This window comes from Pseudopodoces humilis, chromosome 3, assembly GCF_049639895.1.
Source record: "Pseudopodoces humilis isolate 2021_Gansu_Grassland_sample_001 chromosome 3, ASM4963989v1, whole genome shotgun sequence".
NCBI lineage: Eukaryota > Metazoa > Chordata > Aves > Passeriformes > Paridae > Pseudopodoces > Pseudopodoces humilis.
Genome location: NC_142202.1, coordinates 111510214 through 111529841, shown reverse-complemented (window position 1 = coordinate 111529841; position 19628 = coordinate 111510214). Strand labels below are relative to the sequence as shown.

Below are 19628 nucleotides of genomic sequence, written 5' to 3'. Positions count from 1 at the left end.
CCTCCCCGAGCTTTTCCCCGGGACCGAACTAAAGCCCTGCGGAAGCAACAACATTTTCCAAAGGAACTGATTAAATCTATTAAGCTATTTACAAGTGGGCTCCATCAGAGCTGCGTTATCTGGGAATACAACAGGAAGGCAACTTCTCTTAAATCTAAAAGGCGCAGGAGATTTCCTGGTCTCGGGACAGATTTATAAACCCTTCACACACACAAACACACACACACACACACAGAGGAGCTGCCTTTTATCAGGGGTTTGGAGCCGGGCACGCTCCTGGGGACAGCTTGTTCTGTCCCAGCAGCTCCAGATGTCTCCCAAAGCCCAGTCTCACGCCTTCGAGTGCCGGGATGGGGCAGGGAGGGAGGATGCCAAACTCTCCACCCTGCCCTGCACGGGTCTCCCGGGTGCATTTTTTGCAGGCTGGAGCTGCTGCGGAGGTTGGCAGCGAGAATTTGGGGAGTAAACCTGGAACATCCTTAATTTTGTTTAGTTTCCTTTAGGAAGGGTGGAAGTGCCCTGAAATGAAAAAGGGGCTGCCTGGCATTGCAAGGTTTTATTTTGAGTAGGGTGGTACTTTGGGTATGGTGAATATATTTTATGTCTCTCTGGTACTTTTTAACCCTCAGGATGCTCAGGACCTGGATATCATGAATATAAAAACAGCCTCTGTCAAGGCCCCAGAGGCCAGTAATTTTTAGTAGCAGCAGCAGAATTTCCCTTCCTGGGAAAAGGAAAGAGATGGATGAATTCCACTTGATCCCTTTTACAGGACTGCTTCCACCTTGCCCTGTGTTCCCACATTTTACAGGATGGGTGGAAAGGTTTGGGAGAGGATAAAACCCTGAGCAAGGACAGGACCTGCACCCACCTCCTGCCTCTGCTGCCGAAGCCTGGAAGCTGTGGGAGCACCTCTCTGGGTGTTCCTGATCCTCATTATTCCCTCCACATCCTGGGAGTAACATTTGACCTCCCAAAGGTACCACAGGGGTCAACTCGTGGCTTTTCAGAACCTCCTGAGACACGATCTGGGGCTCCCGTGTGGTTACAGCACAAAGAAATCCGGCAGAATATTCCTCCTTTGGATTTCCTCCCTTCCCAGGGCCCCCACACAGAATTTTAAGTGCAAACACTGCTACTATTATTAATAACCACTTTTGCTTTTTCCCTTCTCCCCCTCTCCTGCAGCACCTGGCATTCTGATGGCATTAGTAAGGAGGGTTTAATTCTGCACCCTGCCTAAAATGCTGGTCAAACCTGTCCTGTCGGAAGCTCCCGCGTTACATAAAGGAGGCTGGGGCCATGTGAAAATGCCACCTCTTAATTGCCACCGGCTCGGGGTAATTAGTCTGGAAAAACCTCGGGATTACCTTTTATTTTTTTATTTTTTATTTTTTTATTCTTGTGTGCTCACCTTCCCCGCTCTGCTGCGAGGCTTCACCTGTATCTGGGGCACAGGAAGCAGCAGAGCTCTCCCAGGGCTTTGGGAACGGGGAAATTACGGCGAAAAGCCGCGAGCGAAAATAGACGGAGCAGACAAAGGGGGGAAAGAAAGCTTTGTTCTCCCCCATTTTCACGGATGGGGAACAGTGGCAACAACTCCCAAGGGCCAGGCAGAAAATGAGTGGCTGAACCCTACGTGGAAGGACCACCTCTTTAAAAATATTTCTTTTTTTTTTTTTTTTTTTTTAGGGGGGTGGATCTGACATCTGGAATTTTACTCCTGCAAAGGGAGGGTTTATTTTCACTCCCCCCCGCCCTCACCTCGCACCCCACCAACCTTCAGGGACATTAAAATATGTGAGAAAGTGCAAATCCTAAATTAGCTCGATATTCACATCTTCCTTAATTATTGATGAAACTCTTGGCTCCCAAGGGAAGTTTTTTGCAGAGAGTGCTGGGGGTTCCCAGCAGAAGATTCCCTCAGTGCTGCAGTTCCCAACTCTGTGCACCGCCCATCCTCCCTGATTCCACCAGGTTGTCCCCAGGGATTGCCACCTGGACCATTTATTTTCTAGGTAAAAAACCCCAGAGTTTTCCCATTATACAGAAAAATGCAGAGAACTTCCACCCCACCCCAAATGCTAAATTTTTCAGCATGGTGCTGAAAATTTCTGCTCTTACGACATTTAAAATGCAGTTTTAAGGTTACAAAAATATATATTTTAGTGCCTTCAGGTTAAAAGGAACTAGGAAGAGTTTCTCACACCTTTAAATTTATAAAGATGGATAAAGACAAGAGAAAAATGTATTTGAGTGATTCAGAAGCAGATTTTGACTGGCTGAGAAATGGGAGCTTCGATTTGTTTTATGATATTCCCACTTCTGCCACCACAAACCTGTGTATTTGTACTGCATTTCCCAGTCCCACATCACTAAAAGTTTGCTGATCCAAGAAAAAAATTGATTTATCCCAGGATGGAACAGGTACAGAAAGAAAAGCCTTGGTTATTGTCCCGTGTTCTCGGAGCTCTGACCTTTCCTAAGGGTCCCTGCCCGGGACTGAGGGGGAATTAGGCAAAGGATGGCTTTGGATGCCCACAATCCTCACCCCATATCCAGCAGGACACACTATTCCCAGATCTTTTTTTCCAGCCAGGTGTGATGCTGGGTGGTGTTTCCAATACTTTGTGTGGTTTCCCTCTCTTCTTGGAGCTTCCTTCCTCCCCTCAGTGTTGGCAGGTTCGGAGGTTTCGTGACGTAAATTGTGCCTTTTGAAGGTGGATGCTGCAACAGATTCGGTCTTGTGTGTTTAAACAGGAGAAAATTGGCTAATTACGCTGATGAATGCAGCTAATTGTCCTTGCTGAGAGCTGAGGAGCTGGAGGCAGAGAGCATCAGGGCAGCTGAAAGGAGAACTGCAGCCATGGACACGATGCTGAGGTGTCCCCAAACACTTCACGGAGCCACAGAAGGGTTTAGGGTGGAAAATCCCTGAGAGAACATCGAGTCCAACCATTCCCCAGCACTGCCAAGGCCACCTCTGACCCGTGTCCCCAGCTGCCACATCCACAGGGCTTGGAAATCCCTGCAGGGATGGGGACTCCTCCACTGCCCTGGGAAGCCCCTGACCGCCCCTTCCATGGAGAAATCCCTCCTCATGTCCAACCTGAACCTCCCCTGGCACAGCTTGAGGCTGTTCCCTCTCTTGTCCCTGTTCCCTGGGAGCAGAGCCCGACCCCCCGGCTGTCCCCTCCTGTCAGGGAGTTGTGCAGAGCCAGAAGAGCCCCCTGAGCCTCCTTTTCTCCAGGCTGAGCCCCTTTCCCAGCTCCCTCAGCCCCTCCTGGTGCTCCAGCCCCTTCCCCAGCTCCGTTCCCTGCCCTGGACATGCTCCAGGCCCTTAAATTCACAAAAGTCACAAATCAGCTGCATCTCAATGGACTCAAATTCACCTAAACACAACCATTCTGAAATTCTGAAATCTTTAATGGTGCCTTGCATCTGTGCTTTAAAAAACCCCTGGTAGTTACTAAGGGGCACTTGGGGACATGGGTCAGTGGTGGCCTTGGCTGTGCTGAGGGAATTGTTGGACTCAATGGTTTTAGAGGGGTTTTCCAACCTCAGTGATTCCATGATTCTGCAATTCTGCCTCTGCTTTAAGCTGGCTGTGTGAAGCATGAGAGCTGGAACATCTTGGGAGGAAATTCAAGGAATTCTGCCTTTACCACATGTCTGGGCCCTCACCTGGGGTGCTCCCGTGCCGTCTCCCACCCCTGGCTCCAAGGAAAGCTCCACAGTCAGACAAAACTCCAAAGTTCACGCAGATTTGGGTCCAACAATGGTACCAGGACTATTTTTCCACAGTCTCTACTTCCCAGGGTAGTTTGGTGCCTGCAGGTGTTTACAAGCACAATTCCACCTCCATTATTGCTGCTCTAACACTGCACTTGCCAATCACCTCCTTGGCCGTGGATCCCGCAGCAAATTCCGAGCCTCAAAGCCAAGAACAGCCCTATCCCTGCAAAGAATGGAACAACTCAGGAGAAACCAGTGTTGGAATGTTCCCAAAGCAAAAAGAAAAATTTCCTTCAGTCACTGCTGACCCGGGGTTACCAAAACTGAAAACATTTTAATATCTTTGTTGCGCGTGCGTTGTTCGCCGTTCGGGAGCGACGGCAGCGCAGGGAATCTCATTTTCCTTGGTGTCCAGGTAATTTCACTGGAAGCCACCTCATTCTGTGAGTACAATGGATGAATTTATAACAAAAGGCCTCAGAGTTTAAAAGTCTGATTTTCGCGGAAATGAAACCGAGTCGTTCCTTTGTGCTCGCATTCTGCTAATTCCACCATCTGGGCACTGACGTAATTCTTTTTCTTGTGCTTTCTAAAAAAGGCCTTTTTGCCAAACCCAGAGTTGGGTTAAAACCGAACTCAAAACCCACTAGAAACAAACAAACAAAAATATCTATATGTAATTTATTACTCTGAAACATGTTCCTCTTGTTCGAATCATCCATGTCACTGGACAGGATCTGGTAAGAAGAGCTTTTCATTGAGTAATGCTGACCACAAACACAGAGCAGAGCAATTAAATAAATTGCCTCTGTCAAATACAAGCAATTTATGATTTATGATTATTTATTTATTATGATTTTCCCCTCTTACAACCACATGCAGAGCTTGGGGCACATTAAAATTCCACATTTCCCGGGATAAAGTGCCGTGTATTTATTTCAGAAATAGAGACTCTTCCATTCGTAGCTGATACTTTCACCTGAGCCAGTCTTGGGTATCCTGAATTTAACAGGAGCAACAGCACAAATTTAAAGGTTTATTGCTGGTTTTATTCTTCCTGTAACTGACACTGGAATGTGGCCAAGCACCCACAAGAATCAGCACACAGAAACATGAAAATTCACAGAGGGAACAAACAAACAAGCCCAGCAGTATTTGGAGAAGGAAACCTTATTCCTTCACTAGCACCTTTTTAAACTGAAATCCCAGAGAGGCTGTAAAGTTTAGTTGGGTTAAGAGTTAAAAAATAATAACTGGAAACAATCAGGCTTTTGGATTCTAATAACAAAATTAATAATAAAAAATCCGACTTGTGGCGAGCAAAAAAATCGGGAGGGATGCATCAGTTTAACATAAAACATTATTTTGCTGTCTTCTTCCACTGAGAAGATGATTTTTTCACCTCAAGCATGGAGTTTCCTCCCAGTTTGACAAGAACCGATGGTATTTGGTGGTATTTCATTTAAGGAAGCCAGGGACAAGCAGATTATGGTGAATAATAATTGTACAGCCTGAAAAGGAGATGCAACAAGGGTTAGAGCCCCTGGCATGTGAAATCCAGGGAAAGGCATCTTGTTCTCCCATACAAGAAGTGAAACTTCATTTTGCTGCAGTGAATGAGCATGTCCTGAGGGAAGGAAAAAAAAAAAAAAGGTGCTTTGGAAACCAAGAGATCTTAAAAAAGGAGGAGTTGAGCTGCAACCAAACTATCCATGTGGTCTGGGTGCTTCCTCCACTGCACAATAAAGTCAGCTTAAGGAAATTCTTTTCCCTATTAACATCTGCATCTTGACAATGTTCCTCAGACCATGTTAAGCAACTCTGCTGAGCTGAGACAATATAAAAATGTACCCATTTTCTTCAGCAGAGCAGCCAATGGGATGTTTTAGATTTACACTGATGAAACCCAGCCAGGCCTGGATGAAATGAGCAGCTCATGGATTAGGATGCTGGATTCTGCCAGGATGACTGGCTTGGTGTTCAGGGTTGTGCTGTCAAGTTTGCTGTGGCCAAAGAAGTATCAGAACAGGACACCAGGATGGTGAATCCTTCTTCCCATTCCACCACTTCCAAGCTCACCTATCTCTTCTGACAGCTCTTAGTGACATTAAAATGCCAACAATCACGCTGAGTGTTTCAGATCTCCCACAAAACTGCTTGTGGCAGTGCCCAGTTCCGGCATTCCTTATTTCCAGGCTTACAATGAGAAACAAGCTCTGGTTTGGTTATAAATCCAAACTGCAAGTTTTCAATGTGTGAATGGCCATAGCAATCCGACTGTGCTTTCAAGATCTATTGGTTTCCCAGTTTCAGGAACAAACCTGACTCTATCCAAGGCAGCTTTCTGGATTCCAGAGGTACCTGTGAAGAGCTCCTGAGTATTTCCTGGAAATCAAAGATTTAGGTATGGTTAATAAATGATAAGGTTCATACACATTTCCTTTAGCTTTGGTGCGAAGTTACAACTGTTTGAGAATGGTTTGGAGGCACAGAGAGGTCTTTTTATTTCATCCTTTAGTGCTGACACTCAGGAGCAAAATTTTAATCAGAGTAAGCATTTTGGGAAGAAATAACATCCATTTTATATGTAAAAAGAGATGAATGTAAAAATTGGACACCACGTTGCAAAAATCAATGAGAAAACAGAGACAGCTTTGCAAACTCCCTCCTGCTTCCAGAAGCAGAGCTGGGCTCTCACAAGTGAAAACAATTTTAATAAAAAGGCAGTACTAGGGTAATTTTATTTTTTTTTCCTGGATTGAGAAAAACACAGTCAGTGTGAAGCAGAAGAAAGTCATTCCCTGCCTTTCACAGTCTTGATGTGTTAATCCTCCATGTGGATCCCTTTTGAACGTGGCACTGAAGCTCCTGTTTGCCATGTTTTCCCTTGGCAGAGCTGGGTTTAGATCCACCCTGATTTTAGATCCAGTCTGAGTTTAGATCCAGCCTGAGTTTAGATCCAGCCTGTCCCAGCTGGAGCTGGAGCAGTGTCCAAGCCTGGAATGATGCTGTGTTTACACAGAGCCTCTCTAACACAGACTCAACCCCTGAGCCTGAAAGGGTTAAATGTTCTTGCAGTGCTTCTTTTTCTTTCTGGTTGCTCCTTCCCCACACTCCCCTGTCTCCTCTTTTTGCTTTTTGTGCTTCTTGTGGCGTTTCTTCTGCTTCTCCTCCTGCTCCTCTGTGCTGAGTTCCTCCCCCTCAGACATTCCCACAGAAATTTCTCCACTGCCTGTATTTTCATCACAACTGATGTTTTCTCCTTCATTTTCTTCTTTATGTTTCCTCTTTTTTTTCCTTTTGTGACATTCATTTAGTGGATTATCCAGTTCTTTTCCATTCGAGCTCCCTGTCTTGGGCTTTTTCCCTGGTTTCTCACAGTCCTCTGTCCACTCTGCCTCATCATCTCTCTTCTGCTTCTTCTTTTTCTTTTTGACTTTGGTTTCCAGCTCTTCTGAAGGCTCCACAGCTTCGTCAGCTGCTGGGCTGGAATGTTCCACCTTTGTTTCTGTTTCCTTCTGGGATCCCTTCAGCTTTGCCATGCGCTGGGCGAAATATTCCTGGACAGTGAGAACACTCTTCACTGTATTGGAACCATCTCCAGGGCTGGAGAGCCAGTTGTTCTTCTCTTCCTGGGAGTCAGGATCAGCAATATCCTCCTGCAAGGGAACAGAAAGGAGCAGGAGTGAGTCAGGAGTCACAGCTTTAAACAAAATGCTGGTTTTCTGCACACTAATAAGGAAAATACTGAAAAGCAACGTGGTGCTTTGAAAATTAACTGTGAAAGTGCAGATTTGGGTGGAAGTGAGGCAGCCCTTAATGTGAAAGATGCTGTGGGTTTAGGGAAAAGAGGTGGAAGGAGGGAAGGCAGCAAGAGAACACAAGCCAAGACAAATTTCAGTTGTTTTGAGTTCCTTAGTTTACCTACTCCTACATAACTCATGTCTACCACTGTCATACTCAGTGCATTACACTGACTTTACAAAGCACATGTCTCTGCAAGACATAAACCAGCATGAAAAATGATCCACTACAATCCATTAGCCTGTGGCACAAAGGAAATCCCATGCCTGGAATAACTCTTCAGCAAGGAACTTGTGATCCAGGGAGCAATCCAGCATTGAGGCATCTCTTCCATCTTATCTGATCTTTGGAAATGTTTGTTTCGGAGCTGCTCTGCTGTCAGGGTGTCCCAGATGTTGTTATTTAAACAGGCTCCATTTGATCACACGTTATCAGATGGCACAAACAACATCACAGGTTACATCTTACAAGGTTTCTGCAGACATGGAATAAAGAGCTGCTCATCTCCAGCTGCAGGTGAAGAATCTCCTTTGTAGAAAGGAAATATCAAACTAAAAGCAAAGTATAGCTCTGGAGCTGGATGTTATGGATGGCATGAAAAGAATTGACTGAGAAAGCAACAAATGCCACAAGATGAAAATGTATAATTTGTTAAATTGTCTGAGATTTACAAAAGAAACAAACCAGAAAGGCAGCTGAAATTAAGGCTTGTTCACATACATACCAAAGCACTCAAAACAAAGCCTTTGTGGTACAGCCTTTTGCTGCAAATGACTCTTGGAAATGTCCCAAATTTTCACAGAATCACAGAATCATTCAGGTTGGAAAAGAGCTCCAAGACCATCGAGTCCAACCTGTGACCGATCCCCACCTTGTTCCCAGCCCAGAGCACTGAGTGCCACGTCCAGACCTTCCTGGGACACCTCCAGGGATGGGAACTCCAAACCTCCCTGGGCAGCCCCTTCCAATGCCTGAGCGCCCTTTCCAGGGAGAAATTCCTCCTGATGTCCAACCTGAGCCTCCCCTGGCACAGCTTGAGGCCATTCCCTCTCCTCCTGTCCCTGTTCCCTGGGAGCAGAGCCCGACCCCCGGCTGTCCCCTCCTGTCAGGGAGTTGTGCAGAGCCAGAAGGGCCCCCTGAGCCTCCTTTGCTCCAGGCTGAGCCCCTTTCCAGCTCCCTGAGCTCGTTAGTACCCCCACTGGATGGGAAAAGCTGGGAAGGACGGTGTAGAATCCTCACCAAAATCTGCTCTACAAAATCTGCATCAGGGGATTCCAGTCAGGTAATTCCCTGTTTTTCCATTCATAAATGCATGGATGGGTAAGAGCTCTGCCCACACATCCTGAATGCTGCCTGCCCAAATCAGAGCAGTCAGATTTCACAGCCACTTTCACTGCCATAACCTGATACTCAGGGAAGGCCAGCAGAGAGCTGGGAGATAAAACCCCACTTATCTCTACGCTTTATAGCTATTGCATGATGCTGCAGATAAGGGACCTGGCTCTCTTGAGGGCATCGTTAAACTTGCTGGCTGAAGTGGGGTTTATTAGGGTTTGTGAGTAAGGTTTTCCAGGTCTGGCTCCTTATGCATCCATAACCTTTACTCCCATGAGCAGGAATGCAAAAGTTGGTGTCATTAGTGATGCATTACGAGTGGTGATTTCCTCATCCATCTGCTTTCAAGAGAGCTATTCCAGTGGAACGAAAGTAAGGCTGCACTTGAGATTCCTGTGATGTTTGTGTGGGCACTTATCAAAATTAGGGACTTTTCTTGTAGGGATATGTTGTAGTGTTCCTGAAGGGTTATGAAGTAAGTGAAACTATTTGAGTTCTGGCAAAGAAGCCTGAAAAGGGATGTGGAACACAGGGAAAAAGAGGATGTATCCACACACATCTCCACACGGGTTACATTTGAAAGGGGAGCTGCAGCAGAAGTTTAACAAGACAGAATTCCCAGGGTAAATGGGTCGAGCTACATTTATATTAAACCTGTTTTTAATAAGATCTAACCTTACAAGTAGAGAATCCAATGTCATCACAGGATCATTTTGGATGGAAGTCAGATTCAACACCACCAAATCCATCCTGTGACCATCCTTGTCACCCAGCACTGAGTGCCATGTACTGGCCTTCCTTGGACACCTCCCGAGATGGGGAATCCAAACCTCCCTGGGCAGCCCCTAACAATGTTTAATAACTCTTTCCATGGAGAAATTCTTCCTGATGTCCAGCCTGAACCTCCCCTGGCACAGCCTGAGAGCATTCCCTCTCCTCCTGTCCCTGTTCCCTGGGAGCAGAGCCCGATCCCCCCGGCTGTCCCCTCCTGTCAGGGAGTTGTGCAGAGCCAGAAGGGCCCCCTGAGCCTCCTTTTCTCCAGGCTGAGCCCCTTTCCCAGCTCCCTCAGCCTCTCCTGGTGCTCCAGCCCCTTCCCCAGCTCCGTTCCCTGCCCTGGACACGCTCCAGCCCCTCCAGGTCTCTCTTGTCAGGAGGGTCCCAGAGCTGTCCCCAGCACTGGAGGTGTCCCAGCAGTGCCAGCACAGGGGGACAATCACTTCCCTGGCCCTCCCCTGCTGAAGCCCAGGCAAACAGGGTCATTTTCCTTCCTCCCACAGCAGGATTTTGACACCCTGGATTGCAAAAGGACAAACAGACTCCCAGGTTTTCGACCAGACCCGTTTCCCTCCCCACCCCGATGTGTAAAACACACTTGGGCCCAGAACACCCGTTACCCCCTGGCCAACCAGGAAAGGATTTTCTCATTGCCTTGGTGACTTCAACTCCTGACAACTTAATTACTGTAATTGAAGGCAAATATTACCTGAACTCTACACATTTCTTTCTTTTCATGAAGTACATTAGGCATAAAAACAAATGTTCCTTTGGTTAAGCAGAGGAGTTCCAAAGGTATGTATGAGTTTAGAAAATAAGAACCTTGCTCAGAAACTCCTTTATTGATAAGAATTTTAATAACCATGGCCCACTGAGCACAGAACTAACAGGGCATGGAGACAAGCAAAGAGGTGCCAACCCTAGAAAACCTCTGGGTTTAGGAAAAGCTTATGTGAAACCATAAATCACCTGGAAGGGCTGTTAAATGCCAAGGTATTCCTGCTTCCGTGGTATACCTGTCCCAGTAGCCATGGGAACACTGCTGAACTCTAACCAGGGGTTTTCTCTAACCCCTCACAGTTTATGCAACTCCTCCCCTGCTTGACCCAACACAGAGAAAAATTTCAAAGAAAAATAAGGCATATATTCCTAAAAGTTGATTGTGTTGCTGCAGCTTCTGAAAGACAATTTTTCATCAGATGAAAGACAGAAAGAAATATTCTTGTCCAGAGAACTGATGATCAGGTAAAAGAGAAAGAGCAACTGTGCTGTAACTGGAGAGAAACCTGGAGACTGGGCTTTGGAGAATATGTTTGTCTGTGCCATGAGCTCCAAAACTGCCCACAAAAATGAGCTGAGGGGATGAAGTGAGAAGGAATTGGGAATGGAGAGCTGGTAGGATGGTCCCAAGCCAAAGAAAAGGACTGCTCAAAACATGGTGTTAAATGTGAAATGACTAAGAGGAAACAATAGGAAAATTCAAGGAGAGGTTGGGAAGTGCACAGGAAGAGATGAAGGTCAATTACAGGCAGAAGTCTCCTGTAAATATCATCTGCTTATGTAATTAGTGAAATGTATGGAAAATAACCTAAAGGACATAAAGCACTCCCTGTACCACCGTGTTTTTCTCTGCCTTTCTTCACTTGCTGATTAAATCATTAAGGGAGTACACTAAATTTACAGAGGGAAATCCTGGTTCCCTTGAATCCTGCAGGATCAGGATTGCATCTCTAGGGCATCCCACTCTCAGAGCACCTCTCAGTTATTTAGTGAAAGGAAAAAACAGGGGGTTATGGTCAATTATCAAAGGAATTCACATCAGTGAAAGCAGTTTGGCAAGAGAAGAAGCCCAAAGTGGGAAGGATTTAGACACCTCATGAAATCAAATGGGTTTGATGGTCTACAGGAAGGTGTCCCTGTCCATGGCAGAAGTGGGAATGAGATGAGCTTTAAGGTCCCTTCCAACCCAAAACTGGGGTTACTATAATTAATATTCAAAATATGAACTGCACCTGCATGTTACCTTGGGAGGAAAAGTGAGATAGGACCCATGTGCAAAGCAAAGGGTGCTGGCAACAACAGGAGCAACAGAAACAGCCTGGGTTCATTCAGAGAAGTTTCCCTCCTCTTCAGAATGCAAATATTTCCTTTTTAGCACTTAAAATCTTAAAATAGGGGAATAAAAGACTCTCTTATACCATCTCTGTCTGCTACATAGGAACCACTATTACTTAAGCCCAGTAATTTTACATGACTTTGCTTTGTTGGTACTAATTCACAACAATTTTGTGAAATCTGATTCACAAAACTGACACAAAAGGCAAAGTCCAGAAGGGATGAGCAAAAAGGCAGAATAAAGCTGTCTCTCACTTAAATTACAGAAAGTGGGCTGGATGAAGCACATGGAGCCTGGGTTCCATGGAAAACACAGGATCACTCTTAGCTTCAAAATGCAGCCACCCCTGTTCTGCCTTTCTTACCAACTTTCTTGCTGAGAAACTGTAACAATAAGATTAAAACAATCCTGTTCTGTTCCTGCTGCTGCAGATCCTCACCAAGAGGCTGGTGGGACCCCCATGCAGTGCACAAAACGTGACAGGCAAGAGCTGAGGGCATCCCTGTATCTTTCCATCCCAGGAATGGCTGCAGATAATTCCTGAAGAGTCACTCTGGAGCTTTGCAGACATCCACGATGACAGAGTCTTGCTTTAAGGAGTTGACAACTTCAAGTTAAGTACGAGCATTAACATTTGGATTGGGATCAAACAGGCGAGAGGGTGAACAAAGACCTGTAGCCTGATGAGTTTAAGCAGGATTAAAATAAATACATGCATAAATAAGGCCACATACCGCCAGTTCTGCAGTCACTTCTGGCATCAGAACAGGTACCCAGGAGGCTCTAATGCTTTTAATCTACCTGGTTAAAATTGGTTTATTGCAGACAGCATCTTGTGAAGAGCTGATGAGAACAGACTCCCAGTACAGAAATGGCTGATGCAAAGGGAAAACTGGACAATTTCTCCAGTGCTCATGAGGAAAAGGACAAGCAGCAGATGGAAATTATCCACAGGAAAACTTTGCCAGCAGGAGAAATCAGCATCTTTGTGAAGCCTCAACAACCACTGGGAGTCTCAACCACTGAAAGCAACTCAGACAACTACCAGAGAAGTGTTATGGGGAGCTAATCCTTGCTTGGAATGGAAAATGTGGGATCTGGGCTCCAGGAGCATCTCTCAGCCCTGTAATGCTTCAAAAAAACAAAGAGCAACAAATTGTTGTTGTCCTAAATATGTGTCCTAAAGAGGGACACAATTTGACCTCCTGGTGATCACAGAATTATTAAGGTTGGAAAATCCCTCTCACACCATTGAGTCCAAAAATTCCCCAGCACTTCCAAGGCCACCACCAGCCCATGTCCCCAAGTGCCAGATCCACCCAGTTTTTAAATCCCTCCTGGATGATGATTCCACCACTTCCATGGGCAGCCTGTTAAAATAAACGAGGGTTTAATCAAAGAGATGAGAAGCAGGGATACTCAGCCTGGACAAAAGTGGTAAAAATTCAGGTCAGCTGCAACTTCTAATTTTTGTTGGCCATGGTGGTGTCATCACCAGGACCAGCCATATATCCATAGGAAGGTTTAATTTTACTACTATTTATCCTGAGTGCCAATAGAACAATGAATCCACTGATGGGAAATGGAATGAAAATCCTGCATGTCCAATACCTGGACGAATGACACTTGTTAAAAGGACAAATTCCAATTACTACAGAGAAGTACTTTCCTACTAAAATAAATTCTGTTCCAGAATATATTGAAACATCAGCTGCTGTCTTGCAGTTGATATTAACTTCTACACTCCACATGAGCCATCAGCTGCCTCTACCCCAGCAAGGAGAAGAAGAGAGGTTAGGAAGTAATTCATGGAAAGGGGACAAGGAAAAGTTTTAAAAAATATAATGTTTTTCCATGGAGTTGTGAAGATCCATTTTTGCTACACTTGCAACTACAAAAGAACAGATTGTTTCTCTAGCAATCAAAAGGCTAAGGAATTTTATTATAGTAAATCTAAGCCTAAAATAATCTGGAGGTTATTAATAGAATCACTGACCTCTGGAGCAGAAATAGAATCACTGACCTCTGGAGCAGAACTACTGTGAGTGTTAGACCAGCTCCAATTTTCTTAGTGGTAAAACCTCCAAAGACAGAGGTTTTACCATCCTTCAGGATATCCCTGTTCTGATTACAGAGTCATGGAATGGTTTGGGTGGGAAGGGACCTTAAAGCCCACCCCATTCCACCCCCTGCCAAGGACAGGGACACTTTCCACTATCCCAGGCTGCTCCAAGCTCCATCCAGCCTGGCCTTGGATATGGCACCACATCCTAATGAGGTTTTATCACCACATAACATTTCACCCCACTGCAGCAGTCTACAGGTGCTTGATTTTCATCTACATTGTATTTGCTGATTCAGTTTTTATTTCAGTTTTAAATTCCATGGTGCTGCATTTTATTAAAACACGTCCAAATCCTCCCAGCCTGTCTTGCCCTTCTATTTTATATTTTTGTCAAAAGCTCATCCTGTACCTCACCAAGAGGCCAGTTTTAGCAATTTTCATTCATTTTTATAATTCACACAACAGAAAGCCCCCCATCTCCCTTGCTGAATACTCCTGGTAAGCAAAATGTCATTTATTTGTGATACAAACAATCCCTTTCCAGGGGTATAGGACGAGCTGGAGCCCAGCCTGATCCCATCAGTGAAACAGGAGCTGCACAATAAAACTGTGACACTCAGCCAGGTTTTGCCTCCAGCCTGCAAACACCAGAGGAACAGGAAACAACAGGGTTGCAAAAGTGCAACGGATTAAATTTTGGCCAGGGACTTGATTGCAACGATAGTCCTGGGGATTCATTCCAGCTGTCCTGAGCAGATCCTGGTCAGGCCACAGCACCTGTACTTCCAAGGGCAGCTTGGGAATCCCAGCACCGTGTCCCACAGGGCACACACACACTTCCTCCTACTGTTCTTACACTTTTCAGGAAAAAAACCCAAATTTATTTAAGTTTTTGCACAACAAAGGCAGCGAGTAAAATCCAGGAACTGAGGCTAAGGGGGAATACACACCGTGGGATAATTCCCAAGAGGTGCAGAAGGCTGAAGGCACATAAGGAAAGAGTTAAAAATCTCAGCACATGGCAGAGATTTTTATATTTTTTCATATCTTGAGAGACACTTAGATATCCCTGTGACATCTCATTCCACTCCAGCTCCTCTGCTGAGGCCAGCACAACCTCTCTTCCTTCGCATTTCCCTGCAAATTACATCTGTGCCTTAGACTGGATATAAACAAAACTAAAGGAAGAGATTTCCCCTAGGATCTCTCTATTGGCACGATGCAGAGATCCAAACACAGTGACTTCATCTTCCCAAAAAGCACCTAAATCAATTCTAACTGTTCTGTTCTCACCTTGAATAACAGAGGAAGTACAGTCCAGCAAAGCGAGCACAGAACGGGGAAGGTCACGTTTCCCAAGTTCCCTTCCCAGCTGGTGAGAAACCCTGGAGAAGATATTCCCTCCAGCTCTGGCACAGGCTGTCAAAGCACAGAACATGCCTGATCAACTGCATGAAACTCACAGCAGAGCTATGAGTTTTATAAAGTGTTTGTAAGGTGCCTTGAGATCCTTCACAGAGGTGTCCCAGATGAACAAGGATGGAAATAACCCTGGAATTCCACTCACCTCTGCCTGGGGCTGGGACACCAAACACAGACCTGACCCAGCAGCACTTCTGTGATAGAGCTGTGAGGAATCAAATCACCAGGAGTCTCAGATACTGTATTTTAAAGGAGTGGGCAGGAGAAAAAACATAGAATAGTTTGGGTTGGAAAGGACCTTAAAGCTCATCCAGTCCCACCCCTGCCATGGGCAGGGACATCTTCCACTATCCCAGGTTGCTCCAAGCCCCATCCAGCCTGGCCTTGGACACTTCCAGGGATCCAGGGACAGCCACAGCTTCTCTGGGCACCCTGTGCCAGGGCCTCCCCCCTGACAGGGAACAATTCCTTCCCAATATCCCATCCATCCCTGTCCTCTGGCAGTGGGAAGCCATTCCCTGTGTCCTGTCCCTCCAGGCCTTGTCCCCAGTCCCTCTCCAGCTCTCCTGGAGCCCCTTTAGGCCGTGGAAGGGGCTCTGAGCTCTCCCTGGATCCTTCTCTTCCCCAGGTGAGCACCCCCAGCTCTCCCAGCCTGGCTCCAGAGCAGAGGGGCTCCAGCCCTTGGAACATCTCCATGGCCTCCTCTGGACTCTCCAGCAGCTCCACGTCCTTCTGCTGTTGGATCCCAGGGCTGGAGAGGCAGCTCTGCAGGTGGGGTCTCACCTGAGCAGGGCAGAGGGGCAGAATCCCTCCCCTCCTCTGCTGCCCAGACCCTGGATCAGCCCAGGATGCAAATCAATGCAGATTGTTTTGTTAATCCTGAATCCAGACTCTAAATATCCAAACAGTCATCCCTGTCCCCAATACTGTGGATGCTGTGCTGCCCTCAGAAGCAACTGGAGCCCTCTCCACATGTCCTGTCACTCCCTGGGCACCTTTTATTATCCCTTTGTAACGTGTGTGGAATGGGCAGCTGCTATTAAGGATGCAGGAGACTCACTGACTCTCGAGTTCAGGATTTCTTCCTGCACTCCACAGATACAGAACTCCAAAAGAACTAACAAGTGGGCTTGGCCAGCCAGATTGTGAATACAAGCAAAGCTATCAATGAGGGCTCTGAAGATTTGGGATGCTGAGAGAAAGGATGGAATAAAAACCATTGGAAGCATCCAGAGGAGAGAAAGGAGTTCTGGCAGCAATTCCAAGAGCAAGCACAGTCACAGCATCACAGCTTTGGCTTCTGCCAGAGGAAACTGCACGTGCTTCTAAATCTGAAAACAACACCTGCCTATGTCAAACTCCTCTTCTGGCCCTTTTCTAATAATAAATGTAGAAAAGCAGATCTGTGTACAAATAAAGTGTTTCCAGGATCATTAGAAGCAGGTAATTTAAATCAAAGCTTTGCTCCTTTCCCCTTCCTCTCAGAAAATGCTTCTCAAAAGGAAAATCGACACTTGAGCCTCTTCTGTGCCTCTGATCTGAGAGGGTGATTTGTGGGAGGGCTGATCCATGGATCCAAACCAGTTCAGACCTCTGGGCAAGGGGACAGCCATTTCCTGTTTTTCAGCACCAGCAGTGGCCCAGGAGCCCCTGAGAAATACCTTGTGTCACTGTTGTCACTTTTTAGTGACAGGCTTGGTTCCTTTCCTCTAAGCAGGTGTGAAGGAGGACTCAGAGCACAGGGAAATGAATCAGAACTTCACAGTTTGGGGCAGGACAGACCAGAAATACCATAAATACCAGCAGGGCCCTCCTGTGCAGGCTAAAAGACAGATGCAGAAACACAAACAGCAAGAATGAGAATTAAATTTGAAATACAACAGCAGGTCTGCGTATGCACATTTTTTTCCTTCTCTCCCATCTATAAGGGTTTGAAGAAAAGAGTTTCTCTGAGGAATGTGATTTATTTTTAAGGAATACCATTCATGCAGTGTGCCTACAGTTCATAAGGATCATATCCTGGTTTTCAAGGATTCACACAGCACAACCCAGCAAGGTACAACCTCTCTGCAGCCTTTTTTTTTTCATAAATTCTTGCATTTCTTCCTCATTTCTGCCTTTAGTTCTGGTGCTTCCTTAAACAACTCTTCTGACAACCAGCTCCTCAGATCGATTCCAACTGGGACTCATCCTCCCCTCCAAAAATCAACCCAACTTCTTCTCCTCTCAGCTTCAAAATGCTGCTCCAAGTGTTTCCCTACCCATCCTGCCGTGTCCTACCTTACCCTCTCGCTATCTGAGATGTGTAACATCCTGCCCTTGTTCTGTCCATCATTTCCTTGCAAGCTCTCTGGGGAAGCAATTAGCCCACTTGTGAGCACTCTACAACATAATTAACAAATAATAACCACTGAGAAATGTAGGCCAAAAAAGCCAAGTTATCACAGCCCCATTTCTGCAGAGACTTGCATTGTTCCGTGCTCGCAGCTTCCAAGTTCCTGGAGGCACAGATTCTCCTCCAAGGCAGCACAAAAGCAAAGGTGAACGCTGTGTTTTAAAGAAGACATAAAAAGTTCTGACTTTATTTGGATTTCCAGGCATTGCTGCTTTTCCCTGTTCATAAACACGAGCAGTTGTGAGTATTTACACAGAGAACACTACAGTAAATCTCAGAATTGGAGGTGAAAGGCTCATAATTTGGTTCTAAATTAACTCTGGCAATGGGAGCACCGAAGGAAGGAAAGACAGGATGACTGTAACCATGAGCAAGATACAATACCAACATGATGACGTCATTTAGGATGAAAAAAACTGCTGGAGGAGACAAGGACAGAACCTGTTCTTGGGTTTCCATTCACACACCCCATAACAGCCAGTAGGGAATGGTTATCAGGGAATGCCTAAAATCTTGCTCTTATTTCAGCAGCAAATAAAATAATTCCGATTCCTGAGGCTTCCTACTGTAAGAAGCTCTTCCAGGCTCCTGCACACTTCCTAGGAAGTGTTATGAGTCCTGGGTATCCCTTCAATACTGAAAAATAAGGTGCCAAAGCAATTAGACAAAGTTTCTAATAAGGCTGAAGCAGAATTCTGCTGGGGAGCCAAGGAAGCATAAAGGAGGATGAAGAAAGGGAAGAAAAGGATAAATTACCAGTTTGGAGTGGTTATTGGGATGGAAAAACATGGCATTTGGAACGTACAGAGAAGGAATAGCGTTGAGGAAAGAGAGGGGAGAAAGTATGTGGTTAAATCTCCGCATTTTACAGCCTTCAGCAGGTCAACAATGACCATACTCTGAAATTCTGATTTTAGATCCACCCACCACTGATCCTGTCCTGAAACACCAAAATGAGGTGATCCCCACTGAGAACAGGACAGTGAACAGCACATTTCAGCCACAAAGCAGCTGGAAAACCTGCAATGGAGCAGTTGGCACTAATTTATGGATAATCCCCAGAGCCTGAGAGTGCCAGGATGTCCCACCCAGCCCTGCAGCCTGAGCAAGACAGAGCACGTCTGCTGTGACCTGGGACAAAGGATCCTCATGGTCATTTTGTGAAATCTGCCATCCCTGGCACAACTCTGGCTCTGCCAACCTGCAGAACAACTCACCTGGTTTAACCTTAGGTCATTTGAGGAGAGAAGAGCTCAGATCAGCATGTACAGGACAGACATTTCCCAGGCCTGCTTCAGTGGCAAAGGAAATTTTAAATGTCCAAGAGGAGAGGTCTTGTCCTTCAAAACTGATTAAAAGCCACGGCATGGCTGGAACTCAGTCATCTATAAGGACCCTTCCAACCCAAACCTTTCTGTGATTCTCTGATCCTATAATGTTGAGACACTCACAGTTAGGATCTTATCTCAGCTTTTCTGCCCATGGGCAATCCAGTCCTGATCTCCCAAGCATTAAAGGTGAAAATATTTGATTTATTCTTGTTTCACATCTGTATCTGTCCAGCCTGCTCTTGGGTTTACACTCTCCTGGAATTCCTCTCCCGGGAGTAAAGAGCCTCATTTTCCACCTCCATACCCATCCTTGGATTTCTTTGCCTTTGGGCTGCTTTCCAAGGCTGACTTTTGTGTTTCTGCTCTGCTTTTCACAGAATCACAGAATGGTTTGGGTTGGAAGGGAACCTAAATCTCATCCAGTTCCACCCCCTCCCATGAGCAGGGACACCTTCCACAATCCCAGGCTGCTCCAAGCCCCATCCAACCTGGCCTTGGACACTTCCAGGGATCCAGGGGCAGCCACAACTTCTCTGTGCCAGGGCCTCCTGAACAATTTCTTCCCAATATCCCATCCATCCCTGCCCTCTGGCAGTGGGAAGCCATTTCCTGTGTCCTGTCCCTCCATCCCTTGTCCCCAGTCCCTCTCCA

General features: G+C 46.0%; 1 protein-coding gene across 2 annotated transcripts in view; it reads right to left on the bottom strand.

Annotated features, from left to right (window-relative positions):
• Positions 1-6256: 6256 nt before the first annotated feature.
• The window catches only part of PINX1 (PIN2 (TERF1) interacting telomerase inhibitor 1), a 59518-nt gene continuing 46146 nt past the window's right edge, over positions 6257-19628 (bottom strand). For both annotated transcript variants that reach the window (XM_005528793.3, XM_088053809.1), the window contains exon 7: positions 6257-7394. In XM_005528793.3, the coding sequence (XP_005528850.2) occupies positions 6798-7394 (597 nt within the window). In that variant the 3' untranslated portion in view covers positions 6257-6797. The remainder of the gene's footprint in view (positions 7395-19628) is intronic.